This window comes from Carcharodon carcharias, chromosome 1, assembly GCF_017639515.1.
Source record: "Carcharodon carcharias isolate sCarCar2 chromosome 1, sCarCar2.pri, whole genome shotgun sequence".
NCBI lineage: Eukaryota > Metazoa > Chordata > Chondrichthyes > Lamniformes > Lamnidae > Carcharodon > Carcharodon carcharias.
Genome location: NC_054467.1, coordinates 94,980,539 through 94,997,821, shown reverse-complemented (window position 1 = coordinate 94,997,821; position 17,283 = coordinate 94,980,539). Strand labels below are relative to the sequence as shown.

Here is a 17,283-nt window from a genome sequence, read left to right as displayed (position 1 = left end):
CACTGGACACTTGCTTCCAGTCACTAAAGCAACCTTCTGTCATCGCCCTCAGTCTCTTAAGCCAATTTTGAATCCACCTTATCAAATTACCCTGTATCCCATGTGCATTTGCCTTCTTTATAAGTCTCCCATGTGGGACCTTGTCAAAGGCTTTGCTGAAATCCATATAAACCACATCAACTGCACTACCCTCATCTACACATCTGGTCACCTCTTCAAAAAATTCAATCAAATTTGTTAGGCATGACCTCCCTCTAACAAAGCCATGCTGATTATCCCTGATCAAATCTTGCTTCTCCATGTGAAGATTGATTCTCTTCTTCAGAATTTTCTCCAATAGTTTCCCTACCACTGCCATGAGACTCACTGGCCTGTTGTTCCCTGGCTTATCTCTACAACCCTTCTTAAATAGCGGAACCACATTAGCTGTTCTCCAGTCCTCTGGCACCTCTCCCGTGGCTGGAGTGGAATTAAAAATTTGGGTCAGAGTCCCTGCGATCTCCTCCCTTGCCTCCCTCAGTAGTCTGGGACACAAATCATCCGGACCTGGAGATTTGTCCACTTTTAAGCCTGCTAACACCTCCAATATCTTGGTCACTCCTATATCAATTTCCTGAAGAATCTCGCAGTCTCTCTCCCTAAGTTCGATACCTTCATCCTCATTCTCTTGGATGAAGACGGATGTGAAGTATTCGTTCAACACTCTACCGATGTCCTCTGGCTCCACCCATAGATGGCCCCCTTGGTCCCTAATGGGCCCTACTCTTTCCCTGGTTATCCTCTTCCCAATGATATACTTATAGAATATCTTGGGATTTTCCCTACTTTTACCATCTGCTTTAATAAAAACAAAAAGTGTTGGAAATACTCAGCAGTGTGGCAGCATCTGTGGAGAGAGGAGCAGAGTTAATGTTTTGAGTATAAGTGTGATGGGATTTATGACATTGAAACAGGGAGGGGGAGGAAGAACAATAGGGAAGGTCTGGGATAAATTGGAGGGCAGAAGAGATTAAATGCCAAAAATGTCATAGAAAAAAAGGCAAAGGAAGTTGCAAAGGCCTTTCAAAGACATAAAACCCATCGCATTTCTACCTTCCTTCAGTTCTGAAGAAAAGCCATATTCGACTTGAAATGTTAATTCTGTATTGCTGCTTGATCTGCTGAGTCTTTCCAGCATTTTCTGTTTTAATTTTACATTTCCAGCATCAGTTTGCTTCTATACAATTTATTTTCCCAATTTCTTGCTGTATCTGAATGCTAACTTTTTGTGTTCTTTGTATGAGTACAGCCATGTCTTTCTGAACATCAACATGTACAATTTCTGTGCCTTTTACAAAATATTCTGCTTTTTTATTCTTATGACCAAAGTGAATAACCACACACTTACCCATATTATATTCCATCTGGCACCTTTTTGCCCACTCATTTAAGTTGTTATATCTTAAGTGTTATATCTTTTGCAGCCTTTGTGTCCTCCTCACAGCTTGCATTCCCACCTAGCTTTGTATCATCAGCAAACCTAGATACATTATTTTCAGCCTCCTTGTCTAAGTCATTAATGTAGGCTGTAAAAAGCTGAGGCCCCAGCACTGATCCTGCAGTATTCCACTAGTCACAGGCTGCCAACTTGAAAACACCCCATTTATCCCTACCTTCTGCTTCCTTTCCATTAACTGATCCTCTATCTATGCTAATATATTACCCCAACTTGAGGGGGATTGGACGGGAACGGGCATGCCACCATTTTACGTGAGCGGGCCAATTAAGGCCCGCCCAGCGTGACGTGCACCCGGAAGCGCTGAGCACTCCCAGTGTGGTAGGAGGGAGTAGGCTGAGTCAGGCCCTGCGCTCTTTTGCGCATGTGCACACAAGAGCGCAGAAATCTCCCTGAGACACAGAGCTGCCTCAGGGAAATTAGTTTGATTTTTTAAACTTTTAATTAAAGAAAAAACATTTTTTAAGACATGTCCCCTCATGTGACAGTGTCACATGAGCTAGGACATGTCAATGAACTGTAATAAAAACTTTCATTCAATTTATAAACACTTCATGAAACCTCATCCCACCCTGGATGAGGTTTCATGATAAACGCAAAGGCCACCTGGGCTCTTCGTCTGCCTGCCAACCTTAAGGTTGGACGGACAGCTCCGTTAATTAGTTTAATCGGTATTTAAATGTCCTTAATAGGCCTTTTACAATTCAGTGGGCACGCAGCCGACTCTGGTGTGCACCCACCGAACTGAAGATCTGAATGACACGCGGTGACGTCCAGATGCATGCCCGATGTCACCACGTGTCAGCGAGTGGACCCTGTTACCGCTCACTTACCTGAAGATTCAGGCCCATGAACCCTTATCTTGTATATTAACCCCTTGTGTAGCACCTTATCAAATGACTTTTGGAAATCCAAATGCACACCATCTACTGGTTCGCCTTTATCCACCCTGTTTGTTACATCCTCAAAGAACTCTAATAAATTTGTCAAACAGGGTCTCCCTTTCGTCAAATCATGTTGACTTGTTCTAATCATTCTATGCTTTTCTAAGGACATTGGTAAAACTTGCTTAATAATAAATTCCAGCACTTTCCTGATAACTGTTATCTGGCTAACTGGCCTGCAGTTCCTTTTTTCCTCTCTCCCTCCTAATTAGGTGTTTTGGATTATTCTTATTTATGGAAAAAAAAACCTTGAGTGCCAACAAATACAATATTGCCTTGCTACGCTTCATACATCAGCACCTCAGCAGCACCATCATACTTTCAGGAACCCTCCATCAGTGAGAAATAAGGTCAGCCTTCACGTCAACCAATGGGAAAGGATTTAAAGTGGGAATTTAATTCAAAGCATTTCTTGATTTGAATTTCTTCTGTTGTTTTGTCATCATTATGTTTTTAGATTATAAGTGTCCAATTCTGGATACCCTACTCCCTAAGAAGAATGCCAAGGCATGAAGAGGGTGCTGATTGGATTTACCAGAATGGTATCACGGATGAGGGGTTTTAGTTATCTGGAGAGACCAGAGAAGCTGGTATTGTTTTCCTTAGAACAAAGAAGGTTAAGGGGATACTTAGTACAGATGTTCAAAATATGAGGAGATTTGATAAGTGGACAGAGAAAAACTTTTTCCACTGGCAGGAGGGTCTGTAACCAGTCAATAAGGACTTAAGATGGTTGACAAAGAGGCCAAAGGAAGCTTGAGAATTATTTCTATGCAGCCAGTTTTGATTTGGAATGCACCACCTGAAACAGTAGAGGAAGCAGATTCAATATTAACTTTCAATTAAGACATTTTTCTCCAGCATGCTTATCACTGCACTGAGGTTGCTTTTTTAATTAAATCTCATCTTCATTGGATTTCAACCCTAACACAATTATTCTGTTTTTCAGTCCAAAATGGGAAGAATCATTGACACTCTTGCCTTTGAGTTAGAAAGTTGTGGGCTCAAGTCCCATTCCTGTACCAGAACTGAACCTGAGCTGAGTGTTGAAAGAGTCCTGTATTGTGGGGTGGGGTGGGGGCTGGTGGAGTGCTGCTGTCCTTTTGGGTAAGAAGTAAAAAAAACACATGGTTTTATTCAAAGAGCAGGGGTGTTAGATACATAGAAAATAGGGACATGAGTAGGCCATTCAGCTCTTCGAGCCTACTCCGCCATTTGTTATGATCATGGCTGATTATCCAACTCAATAGCTGCCTCCTGCTTTCTCCCCATATCCTTTGATCCCTTTCGCCCCAAGAGCTATATCTAACTCCTTCTGGAAAGCATACAATGTTTTGGCCTCAAATACTTCTTGTGTTGTCTTGATCTTGTAGCCACCTGCCCCTCAACCAGTGCCACTAAATCAAATTCACTTTTTTTTATTCTTTCATGGGATGTGAGCATTGCAGGCAAGACCAGCATTTGTTGCACATCACTAATTGCTCTTGAGAAGGTGATGGTGAGTTGCCTTCTTGAACTGCTGCAGTCCATGAGGTGTAGCTGGTCATGTATCTGATTTGGTGTTTGTACCACTGTGCACAAATTGACTTCAAGTTCTTTTTATTTAAAAAAAAAATAAACTCTTCCAGATATTATTCATTATTTTCTCATCTTTCCATAACACTAAAGATTCCAAAAGGATTTGGGTTTATTAAAATACTGCTTGGAAAACTGCACCATACTTCCATCCTATTAAGGTTGCTTCCTTGATGCATGCACTTCAAAACCATATTTGTATTTAAATGTGATCTCCATTGCTGCCTTTTAGGGATTTCTCTTTGATAACTCTTTTCCTTCTTCTTATGCCAGTAAACTCTGGACTCCCTCTGCTATTTTGATTTGTATGCAGCCGCTCTCATCTTCCATTTCCTTACAATGTTGCAACTTGTGGTAAATTCAACTGGACATTTATGCTTCCAAGAGGAAATATCGTAGTTGTGAAGTCAAGCTGACCTCTTTTCGACCTGAATGTTGCTTATTACCTATGAGTTCATCACTGCAGTGGCAAATATTTGGTGACAGTTTTCATAAGGTCCATGTATTTCTTACAGACATTGATCATTTCAATAAAAGGAGTGCTGCATTGAACCATGTGATCAAATTTATGCATATCTGTACCACTAGACTGTAGAAAATTCCTTTGCAAAAGATCAATGTGTTTAAGGATGCTATTGTCTATTTAAATTTTTTTTAAAAATAATTTTAGTCTACCAATCTTAACAAGAAAATTAATGAAGATGCTTCTATATTTTTGGTGTCACTATAGGAGGAGCTAATTTGCTGAAAAAAACTAAAGTATAATAATGACAAACAAATCCTAGTTAATTTTTCTTATGAAGTCTATTTTTAAATTATATTTTAATCAATGTTTATTACTCCATGCTGATTAATATGCCCTGAGCAAAATAAACCCCACCAATAATGGCTGTCCAGAGAAATTTATCTGGATTGTTTTGCATTTCTGAAACTTACAGAAAGAAGGAAACAAACAGAAAATAAATTAATACAAGCCCCAATATTTTCCACTGTACACCTAATTTTAATAAGTTTGCACACTCAAACAACAAATGCTTGGATTTATTTAAATGAATGTACAGAGGAGCTTGGAGAATCTGTGGGATCTTCTGGGGCTATTTTGGATTACTGAGCAGTAAGTTGAATTTTGTGATCTGGCTGAATTGCTACATTGTGCCTGTGTGCTGACAAGCATGTGTGTCAAAAAAAAGTAACTGCATTAACCATCCACTTTGCTTCTCTTCCCCAGCTCTGGCACGGGAATTTATTGTTGGAGCTCCGCCATTATGCAGTACTGATCTATGTCACACTGGTTTGATTCCTAACAACTTGTCAGTGTCTTATCAAAGTTTTGCCTAATAGTGATGCAGGAAATGGCAATAGCAATAAATCCAGATTAAAACTGAACTGGTCTCCAGCCCAGTGATTTTAAAAACAATTAGAAACAGGTTGTTGAGATTCCACATTCCTAATCCAAATTCACAGAAAAGACAAATATGTTTACATTGATAGAAAAATGCCTAAATTGTCAACAAAACATGAATTATTTTGATAAGAAACAATCCAGTCACAATGGGTAGAATTCCAAACTTGCACATGGAAAGAGAACATCTGTTCATTTTTTTCACAGACCCTATTCAATTTTAATTTCTCAACATCATTTGTTGCCGCACTCATTATCTAATGTGCCTTTGTTGTATCAAGTGATGAGGCTTGGATTGGGGTATGCATGGTCTCTTTTCTTCCACTGACAACTTATATTTCTTCATTATTTCAGGTCTGTGACTTATCATTCAGCTTAAAAAAAATGCTGATTAGGCACAAACTGACACACAACCCAAATCGGCCAATGGCAGAATGCCAGCTCTGTCACAAGAAGTTTACAAGAAATGACTACCTCAAGGTTCACATGGAAAATGTGCATGGAGAGACAGACAGCTAAACCTCTGATTTTCACATTCCATCGGAGAACTTCAAAATTCCTGGAGTTCGGACAATTTATTGTTCAGCGCAATGGTTGACTGCAGCTGTCAGTAGCGCTAGAATGCTTTGCCTTCCAGAAATGTCCTAAGTTACAAAGATATGAAAAGTATTCTTCAACAGTTAATATGTTTTGTTTTACTGAAAATGACAGCCTGCTGAGAATGGGAGATAGACAGAGTTTAAAATTTTAGCTTTCATAAATTGTTTAAATTACAATTGTGTAATCCACTGCGGAGTTGTAATGCAACATTCAATAATTTATATTTTTCTTTTTACTATTCATTTTAATAACCATTAACTGAATAAAGACACTTTTGTAGTTGTTAATCCTTTGACTGTCAGGAGTACCAGAAAATTTTGCTCTCCTGTGCAGGAAATCTTCTCTTTTCCAGATTTCAGTTCACACATTGATACGGAAAAAGCATTCCTACCAGTCATACTGCTACTTATGTCATGAACTTTATTACTGTAACAATGCTAACTAGCAAAATATACATTTCTAAATATTCTTCAAATAAAATTAAAAAAGAAACTTCTCCTGTCCCTGCCTTTTCTTCTCTTTCTACTATATTTTTTGGCTTAATTTTAGATTCATAGAGTTATGCAGCACAGAAACAGGCCCTTCAGCCCATAGTGTCCATGACAGCCATCAAGCATCTATCTATTCTAATCTCATTTTCCAACAATGGCCAAGCCTTGTATGCTATGGCATTTCAAGTGCTCATCTAAATACTTCTTAAGTATTTAGACAATATTATTCCTTACCTATTTGCTACATTTTAACTGTAATTTGACATTTTTTGTGCTTTGAACCAGTTAATGCTGATTTTAAGTGGTTCTTTTTGCCTCCAACACCTTACTATTGCTTTTTCTTATCAAATGCACAATAATTTATATTTGTAATTCAGTTAAACAAATGCTCCCTTATAGCCAGTCAAAACCTGAACATTTATATTCGACCTAGATTGTTCATTGGAATAATCTGCTTAAATTCTGATGCGATTTTTCTTTTAGCTAACAGTTGGAAGTTTGCAGTAGCTGAAGCACTTAGTGAATTGATTCATATCAGAATTGTCTTCATCCTAATAGGATATGGTGCATCATGTAAACACCTGCTTGTATCATATCATATTTGTTATAAATTATAAAGTCTGTAGTTTCACAGCCTTTCTATTAGACTCCTGCCATAGGTTCAGTTGGGAGTGTGCTAGAATTTTTGGCCTGTACTGCCCCAAAGTAAAATGTAGACTTCTGATTAGATCTTTAAAAAGGGATTGGTGGTGGCACATGTCTGTTCTTTCTGGGGGAGGAGACACAGAAATCCTCTTCACCACCATTGCCCACTGAAATCATTAGATTGAACTTGACTATCCAGCATGCAATTGGCAGGCATTCTATGTAGGAATACAATCAGTACCAGGATTGCTTTGTTTCGAGATGTAGCTCCTCGACCCCCTTCACAGGGAAACTTGGAATGGACAATAAATGCCGGCCTTGCAGTGCAAAAATAAAATATTGTAGAATTGTAAGGGCAGGGAAAGTCTATAAAATGTCAAAAATTGCGGTCACTATATAGATTATAGTGCAATATTTAGACAATAGTTAAGACATAAACATCAAAACAATTGTATTGTTTAAAATACTTTATTCAAAATATACATCTAATTCTCATACATGTTACTAGTGATGTTCTAGCTCAAATGTTTTAATTTGCTTTCTAAGAATTCTGTCAAAAATGATAAAATAGGAAGAAGTAAATGGTTATTATTCAGATATGTTGACATACAACTCACACTTCACCAAAGTAGAAAAATATAACATCTCCTGTTTCAATTGTCAAATATTCACAAGTTCAGTGTGTACTCCAAGCTACTGTGAATTATGCCAAAGAGCGTGGATGTTGCCAAATTTTAAAGAAAGTCAAGGATGAATATCTTCAGCCCTTCCACCTCACAACTCCCATAACTCCATGTGGCAGTGTGGTGTAAGGACTGCAGGTTGGTTGAGACCCAAATTTGGCAGGTCCTGACCTTGTGAGGAGTTCCTGCTTAGTTTTGTAATGAATGGAGACTCTGACTGGCCCTTGTGTGGCATATGATATGAGGAGTAGTGTTGCCAAACCTCCTAGATTGCCACTGAGTCCGATTAATCTTTAACAAGCACCAGGAGAAAAAAAAATTCAGATCACTAAAGATTGTGGCAGGATTTTTCTGATGGCGGGGTTTCCCACTCTGCCCCCAAAGAGTTGACAGGGAATGCATCCCCACCAATCACAGCAGCCCTGTTGTCATTTAACACTCCCAAGAGGCATTAATTGGGCAGAAGTCCAGCAGAGGTCCCGCCTTTAGAAAGCTGCCAGCCAGATTGACTGACAGCCCTGTAACTCCAGCAGTGAAGGACTGGGACTACAAATAGTCCCCAGATTCAAAGTCCAGGAGTCCAGGATTAGGTAAGGGGGATGGGAAGGGAACACCCAATGTGGAAAGGTGGCTCTTGTTGGAGCCCCCCACCCCCTTCACACCTGAGGCGCAAGCTGGATGACCTGCTGGCCTTCCCCTGTTCCTGACCACTTCATGCTAGCCTCAATTTTGAGGTTAGGTGGGAAGAAGCTCTTGAGTAGCTAATAATTGGCCACTTAAGGGCCTCAATTGTGGTGAGGGCAGGCGGACTGCCTGAGGCCTTGCCCTCCCTGTGTAAAATTGTGGGCAGGGCAGGAGAGCCACCCAGGGAATCTTCCCCCCCACCCCACCCCGACCCTACAAACCCATTGGCGGGTGTTTGTAAAATTCTGCCTTGTGTTTTTTATTTTCCCTGAATACTTTCGTTTGTTGGTTCTAAAAATACAGGTGTTGGGGTGGAAAGGCTATTTGACGTGGAAGATTCATTCAGTTGAATGATGATGAGTCTAACACGCTTTCCAATTAATGTGGGAAGACAGTGTGTTGTGAGGCTGGGTAGGCCAATGGCAGGAACATGGGGGCAGGACAGTAGGAGATGAGAAGTTGTGAAATGAAATCTCCAGGAATACATCCAATCCAATTTGGCAACACTATCTCCTTTTTACTTAAATGTAGACTATTAAATGGGGTAACTAAAATACATGTTTTCGCTTTCTGAGGGGAGGAAAGAATCAATATTTCCTGAAAAACTAGGCAGGTCCTCATATGTTATTGACACAGGCATCCACCGGGGAATACAACATAGGAATCTCTCACTAAGGATTTGGGTATTGTTTAATTAAGTCAAATATATATGTGGTAAGTGGAGAATCAAAGGTACAGTAATTATGGTGGTATTATAAAGGGTTTAATATAAAGCATGGGTTTCACCAATTTAGCAAATTGACATAAGTATTTTAAGAATTTGAACTGAAGACCTTGAAGCTATACTCACTGACAATGGATATGATTTATTTGTTTAGTACCACCTTTAATATTCAGAGCAGATGTTCCTTAAAAGGGTGTTGTTTTTGTGTTCATTCCTCTCTGCTGTTATTGTGTTGCTAATGTTTACGCAGCACCAGCAGTAGTGCCAACACGAGGCATTCCACACTTCTGTATAATGAACTGCCATTGATTCAGTTTGAGTCATTCCATGAGTTCAAGGCTTCAAACCTTATCTAATATGACAAGTACTTCAAACATATGGGTTCTATTGCCTATACATGTTGGTATCCAATTTCTAGGCTTTGCTTTCAACCAACTGGCAACAATATCTCCGGGAGGATGTCCGAGGTTAAGAAATTGATGAATCAGGCTCAAGGCTCTTGTGAAGGAAAGGGATCGTTCCTTCAAATGTTTTGTTACAGGCAGTTTGTGATGTATAAGTACAAAAGCCGATGATGAAAGCATTGATGGTCCTCCAAAGCGATGCTTGCTTGTTAAGGATAGCACTTGACAGAAAAAAACTCACGTTTTTGACTATCCCCTCAGCAAACGGGAGGTGGCTGCTGTTGTAAGAGAGTAGAAAACAATCCTTTCATCTTTAGGATCTGAGTTTAAATCCGATCTAGACTAATGAAATGAAAGTTTCTTCCTTCTGACAGCTGCATGGAAAGACAAAAAAACCCTTTTTTTTATTCATTCACGGGATATGGGCTTTGCTGGCTTGGCCAGCATTTATTACCTCTCCATAGATGCCCTTGAGAAGATGGTGGTGAGCTACCTTCTTGAACCACTGCAGCCCATGTAGCGTAGGTACACCCACAGTGTTGTTGGGAAGGGAGTTCCAGGATTTTGACCCAGCGACAGTGAAGGAACAGTGAAGGAACATCCTTCCAAGTCAGGATGGCGAATAACTTGGAGGGGAACTTCCAGGCAGTGGTGTTCCCATCTATCTGCTGCCCTTGTCCTTCTAGGCAGCACTAACCATGGATTTGGAAAGTATTGTCCAAGGAGCCTTGGTGAATCCTTGCAGTGCATCTTGTAGATGGTAGTCACTGCTGCCACTGTGCATCGGTGGTGGAGGAAGTGAATGTTTGTAGATGTGGTGCCAGTCAAGCGGACTGCTTTGTCTTGGATGGTGTCAAGCTTCTTGAATGTTGTGGGAGCTGCACTCATCCAGACAAGTGGGGATATTCCATCACACTCCTGACTTGTGCCTTGTGGATGGTGGACAGGCTTTGGGGAGTCAGGAGGTGGGTTACTCGTCGCATGATTCTTAGCTTCTGACCTGCTCTTGTAACCACAGTATTTATATGGCTAGTCCAGTTCAGTTTCTGGTCAATGGTAACCCCCAGGATGTTGATAGTGGGGGATTTAGTAATGCTATTGAATGTCAGAATACTGCATCTAGTTTCTCTTGATAGAGAGTCCACAGCTTACAGTTTCAACAGTTTACCACAAATTAGACATTAGCATCAAAAGAAAGCCACCAGAATTACTGGTCTCAGAAATAGAAATGGCACATTGATGCTGGAAAGACTTCAGGATCCATTTAGCAGATAGTATTTTTTTATTCTGTAGGCCAGGTGTGTATTTAATGTTGACACTGTACACGTAGGGTACATTTTTCAAAGGATTGCACTCTGGGGGTAGAATCTTGTGGAGGTGACGGAGGTCTTGGCCGAAGGCTTCTCTAGCTGGCAAGACCCCCAAGTCGCCTATTTTCAGAAAAGGCCACCACATCTTGTGCCACTCAGGCATTTAACAGGCCAGCAGGGGGCTTTACCCTGGGATCAAGGACCCTGGGGGCAGAAGTCTCAACTGCCAAGAGCTGCCAGGCAGTCAGAGGCTGGCTACTCTTCTGTACTCAGCAGAGACACTAGGGAGGTTGTGGCTGCTGTCGGTACTACACACACCCAAGACCTCAGATCAAGGAAGGACACAGGCACAGGTGAGTGATGGCAGGAAGGGGTTTGTTGGGGCGGGAGAGTTGGCAACATGGATGATGGGGTGGTTCTCAGTGGGACCTCCTTCGTGCTGGGTCCCTTGATCAGGCACTGAGTACCTTCAATAGAGGGACCACCACCATCCTCCCGCATTCCCCCATCCACCCACCCACCCACACCTACTGCCAACAGGAGCCCCCAAGCAAATACGTATGGGTATATTTGCTGTGATTCCTGCATGGCAAGCCCCCCCACTCACTGCTAGGTTAACCACTGGCGGCGGGATGAGGCTCTTAATTGGTATTAGGAAACAGAGATAGTTTAAGTGAGTTATATTAGTATTTGTGGGTGTTAGGAATGAGCTTTAGCTTTAAAGTTTAAGTTTGATTTGTATTTCTGAGAACAGCTTGCAAGGTGCAAGAAGGTCCAAAGAGACAGCTGAAGGTCTTTAACTCTGCTATGGGCCTGTGAGGCAGTGGTACTGTTATCAGCTGAGTCGGTGAGAGGGAGTGCATGAAAGGCAGTTTGATTGCATGTGATGACCCAGGGAAGAGGAACATCAGAAAGAGTGTTCTAAACCCTGGAGGTGAACCTTTGCAGAAGGCGTCTGAGAGAAACTCGTTTTGGGAGAAGATTTCAAAGTGAGGTCTTGGAGAGTGGCGATTGGAAACCCTCCTATGAAAGATGGAGTGCGGTGAGACTGGATGACTCATGGTGTGACAAGCGTCTGTAGGGAGTTAAGGAGAGATCCATAGCATCTGGTTGAGGTGGCATCTGTCACTTTGTTTCAGAGTGTGGTTTGTCCGACCACAGGGTGCAACTGGTTAACATGGACTGTGTATTTACTGTGAACATTAAAGCATAAGATAGCTTTTGTAACTTGTGTTATCTTTACAAACCTGTATATATCTGTAAAGGTATAGTTGTGGGTGAAAGAGTATTGTAACATATTTCAGATTTTCTTCGTTAATAAATGTTTTATTCTTTTGTTAAAAGTTCATTAGCTGACTCTGGTGACTGTTCATTAGCCCCTCCCCATGTATCTAAACAAACAAATTAAAAATTAGGATCTATCAAGCTGGGTTCCACTCTGGGATCAGGCTTGCCCAGTGGTAACATCAGCGGGGATCATAACAATAGGTGTTAATTGCCTGTAAAGGTCTCAATTGGCACTGCAGAAAGGCCCATGGACTGACTTAATGAGGGTGGAGGCAGCAAGTTGGCAAGGTTCCCACCTGCCACCCTCCCATCTGATTAAATGCCCCTCACCACCAAACTTGGCCCAGGGAGGGTACAAGATTCTGCTCTGGGAGTGCAGAATCGACATGAAAGACTATTTAAATGAATGCAATGAAAATCAGACAGGCTACATAATAGAAATATTAAATTGCATCTCATATTTCTGTATTTGCTTTTAGGCAAAAATACGAAACAGAAAATTACTGCTAAAGTGTTTGTTTCGCAGCTTTAATATTCCTTATTTTAGTGAACTTAACATTTCCAATAACTAAACAAAACCACAACATTTTCATGGAGTCTTGGGTTCTGATTAAAATATTGCTGACATGTGTTTTAATGTTCCAGTGTAGATATCAACTAAGGAAATGATAGAATTATTATAAACAAAAACACTAGCAGCAATAGAGGCATTGCTTTTATCCCTCATGTGGGACTTTCATATAGGCTAAACTAAGTATCCCATTTATCCATTATATCTCCTGGCCAGTTTCCCATCCATAAATCATTTCATCAAAAACTTTGCTGCTGGTATCTTATCCCATCCTGACATTGACACATTGGTGGAGTGGGCAGGTAGGTGGCACATGAAGTTCAATGCAGAGAAGTGTGAGGTGACACACTTTGATACAAAGAATATGGAGAGACATTATAAAATAAAGGATACTATTCTAAAGGGTGTGCAGCAGCAGAGAGACCTGAGTGTATATGTACATAACTCATTAAAGGTGGCAGGACAGGGAGACAGAGTTGGTTCTAAAGCATCCAGTATTCTAGGCTTCATTAATAGGGGCACAGAGTACAAGAGCAGGGAGGTTATGATGAACTTATATAAGACACTGGTTAGACCTCAGCTGGAGTATTGTGTACAGCTCTGAGTGCCACACTATAGAAAGGATGTGAACGCATTAGAGAGAATGCAGAAGAGGTTTACGAGAATGGTTCCAGGAATGAGACACTTCAGTTATGAGGAAAGATTGGAGAAGTTGGGACTGTTTTCCTTGGAGAGCAGAAGGCTAAGAGGAGACTTGATAGAGGTTTTCAAAAGCATGAGGGGCCTGGACAGAGTAGATAGGGAGAAACTGTTCCTGCTTGTAAACGGATCGAGAGCCAGAGGGCACAGTTTTAAAGTGTTTTGCAAATAAAGCAAATGTGAGGTGAGGAAAAAACTTTTTCACACAGCGAGTAGTTAGGGTTTGGAATGCACTGCCTGGAAGTGTGGTGGAGGCAGGTTCAACTGAGGCACTCAGGAGGGCATTGGATGATTATTTAAATAGAAACAATGTGCAGGGTTACAGGGAAAAGGCAGAAGATTGGCACTCAGAGAGCTGGTTCAGACACAATGGGCCGAATGGCCTCCTTCTACACTGTAACAATTCTGTGATTCTTTGTACCAAGCCCAGGTTGCCCATTGTTCTCACTGACCTGCATTGTTCCTAAAATCACCACCATCCCCTCCGCTGCCATGCCTTAACTTTAAAATTTCTATCCTGATGTTTAGATTTCTCCCTGGGTTCTATAATCTATCTCTCTTACCTCCCCCAAGTTCTCCATTCCTCTGACTCTAGTCTCTTGGATATCTCCAATCCCTTCAGCCCACCATTGGTAGCTGTGGTTTTATCTGCTGAAACCCATAATACCTAAATCCCTCCATCTCTATTATATCTCATCAAACCCACCTCTTTGACCAGTTTTTTGGTCTCGCTTCTTGATCTCTCTTTTGGCTTGATAGTTGTTTTCCCTCACACCTATGAAGCACTATGAGGCATTAAAAGGTGATATATAAATACCAACATATGAAATAGGAGCAGAAGTAGACCATTTGACCCCTTGAGACTGCTCTGCCATTCAATAAGATCATGGGTGATCTGTTTGTGTTTTGAATTCCACATCCCCATCTTCCCCCGATAACCTTTGATTCCCTTGCCTGACAAGAATCTATCTATGCCCACCTTAAAAATATTCAATGACCCTGCCTCCACCACCTTCTGAGGCAGTGTCTCAAAGTCACACGACCCTCTGAAAGAAAAGAATTATCTTCATCTCTGTCCTAAAAGGGTGACCCTTAATTGTAGAACAGTGCCTCCTCGTTCCAGACTCACCCACAAGAGGAAACATCCTTTCCATGTCAACCTTATCAATGCTGTTCAGGATCTTATGTACTTCAATCAAGTCACCCCTCACTCTTCTAAACTCCAGTGGAAACAAGCTCAATCTTTCTAACCTTTCCTGATAAGACATCCTGCTTATTCAAAGTCAATCAATAAAACTCCCTTGAATCGCCTACAACACATTTATATCCTTTCTTAAATAAGGAGACTAAAATTGCATGCAGTGTTCAAAATGTGGTCTCACCAATGCCCTGTATAACTGAAGCATAACATCCTTACTTTTATGTTCAATTCCTCTTGTAATAAAGGAGAGCATTCTATTAAGTCGCCTTAATTATTTGATGTATCTGTATACTAACGTTCTGTGACGCATGCACTAGAAAACCTAAACCCCTCTGCACCTTGGAATTCTGCAGTCATTCTCTGTTTTCATAATACTCTGCTTTTTGTCATTCTTTCTGCCAGAGTCAAATAATTCACATTTTGCCTCATTATACACCATCTGCCAAATTTTTGCCGACTCACTCAGCCTATCTATATCTGCGATCTCCTTATGGCCTCTTCACAACTTACTTTCCTACCTATCTTGTGTCATCTGCAAAGTTAGCTACCATGCCTTCGCTCCCCTCACCTAAGTCATTCGAATAAATTGTAAAAGGCTGAGGCTCCAGCACAGACCCCTGCCGGACCCACTTACCATATCCTTCCATTCAGAAAAAGACCCACTTATGCAAACTCTGTTTTCTGCCGGCCAGCCAATTGCTGGCCAGTCTTCTATACATGGTAATGTGTTACTCCCAACACGTTGCTGAATTTGAATTCAAATTCTGAGGTGAATGACCAGCATGCACTGCATTAACCATTTTTTTAGGCAAAAAGATAGAATTTTCTTGTAATACAAACAAGTGTTCATAAGAAATATATGAGAGACCTTTTGGCGTTAATGAAGGTTTGCGACCACCTGTGATTATTAGGGAGTGAATGGCTTCTGATGATACTGGAACCAACAGTATTTTGGGATAAAGGGATTTAAGAACAGGTGCAGTCATCCTCCTCAGTTGAAGGTCAGAAACACTCCTCTGACAACAATTGGTAAACAACTATTAATATTCTATCTACCTCTGCATTAAAATATTCAATGGCCCTGAATCCACTGCCTTCTGAGGCAGAGTTCCAAAGTCGCATGACCCTCTGAGAGTAAAAAATTCTCCTCATCTCTGTCCTAAAAGGGTGACCTCTAATTTTCGAACAGTGCCCCCTACAGAGCCAGGTAAGATGCTGTGATATTTATCTATGTTTTATACGGGCTACCAGATACTAAATTGGAGCATGCAGTGGTGCTAAATGCAATTTCTCATTAATTCTTGTTATTTCAAGATTTGCGCATGGGTTGGAAGACAGACAAGTTTATCAGTTTGGTTTCAAACACAAGTGGAATGTATTACATGCCCTAATAATGGACACACAGTTCATTTCTAAATCAGCCTGTTTCTCCATCTGCCATAAAAGGTGACTATTTGAATGTTATTCCTGATCTTTAATTTGATAAGTGGATTGTATGTTCTACCATAATCGTCTGCAACTCTGGGGATGGAAGTTTAACTTGGTGATGCATTGGGAGCAAGGGAGCCCAGTGGCACATGGGGAGCCCGGAAATTTCTGCAGCACATTTTCCATTGACTTTTTAATGTAACCACTGTATTAGTGTCTGATGTGCAGGCTTCCTAAACAATTTGCACAAGTGGGCATGGTGATGTTCTACACCAGTCAATTTTGGCTGAATTCTAGGCACTTACAGGAGCATTATTAAACAAATATTTAAAGGAACACTGTCAAAATGATAATTGAAAGATTGTCCAGGTGTTTGAACAGAGGAAGACTGTAAAGGATTTCCAATGTAGCAAGACTATGGGCGCTGCCATCCATAAAGTCACTTGGGGAGATTTTCTTACCTGCCTATGGGTGGATGAAGCTGTCTGCTGAGGAAACAAAGGTGTGACTGGAGATTAGAGAAGGTGAGCAACAGGAGTATGTTGCTTGCTCCTGAGTGGAGAGATGTAATGACCTAAAACCAAGTTACAAAAGGTGAGTGATATGGCATACTCAAGTATATCCTGATGTGCACCTAAACCCAACTCCCACCCCTTGTCTCCCACTACCCCAATTTTACCCTCTCAAGCCTACTCCTGCACATCACTCCTCATACCAGCTTATGTTGTAGGTATCCCTCTCTATACACCTCCTGTCTCTTTCAGTGGCCGTCAACACATGTTATCCATCCATCCACTCAACACATTCCATTAATCTCACTTATAGATGTGTTCCTTCCCTCCTTGCAGGAGAAGAAGTACTGAACATCAGCGACAACATGAACAACAGAGATGATTCTCAGAGATGAGGTGAGCATAATTGAAGCAGCATTTAATGAATGTGGCTTCAAGGAATCCTAACAAAATTAAACCAATGGGAATCAGAGGGGAAAATCTCCACTGGTTGGAGTCATACCCAGCACAAAAGAAAGTTGTGTTTGTTGGAGGCCATCTCAGCTTCAGGCCATTGCTGCAGGAGTTCCTCAGGGTGATGTCCTAGGCCCAAACATCTTTAGCTGTTTCATCAATGACTTTCCTTCAA

The 17,283-nt window shown here is 41.1% G+C and overlaps 1 protein-coding gene across 5 annotated transcripts in view; it reads left to right on the top strand.

Annotated features, from left to right (window-relative positions):
* The window catches only part of prdm5 (PR domain containing 5), a 350,538-nt gene extending 344,047 nt beyond the window's left edge, over nucleotides 1–6,491 (top strand). For all 5 annotated transcript variants that reach the window (XM_041197058.1, XM_041196880.1, XM_041196967.1 and 2 more), the window contains one exon: nucleotides 5,771–6,491. In XM_041197058.1, coding sequence (XP_041052992.1) covers nucleotides 5,771–5,935 — 165 coding nt within the window. In that variant the 3' untranslated portion in view covers nucleotides 5,936–6,491. The remainder of the gene's footprint in view (nucleotides 1–5,770) is intronic.
* Nucleotides 6,492–17,283: the final 10,792 nt, after the last annotated feature.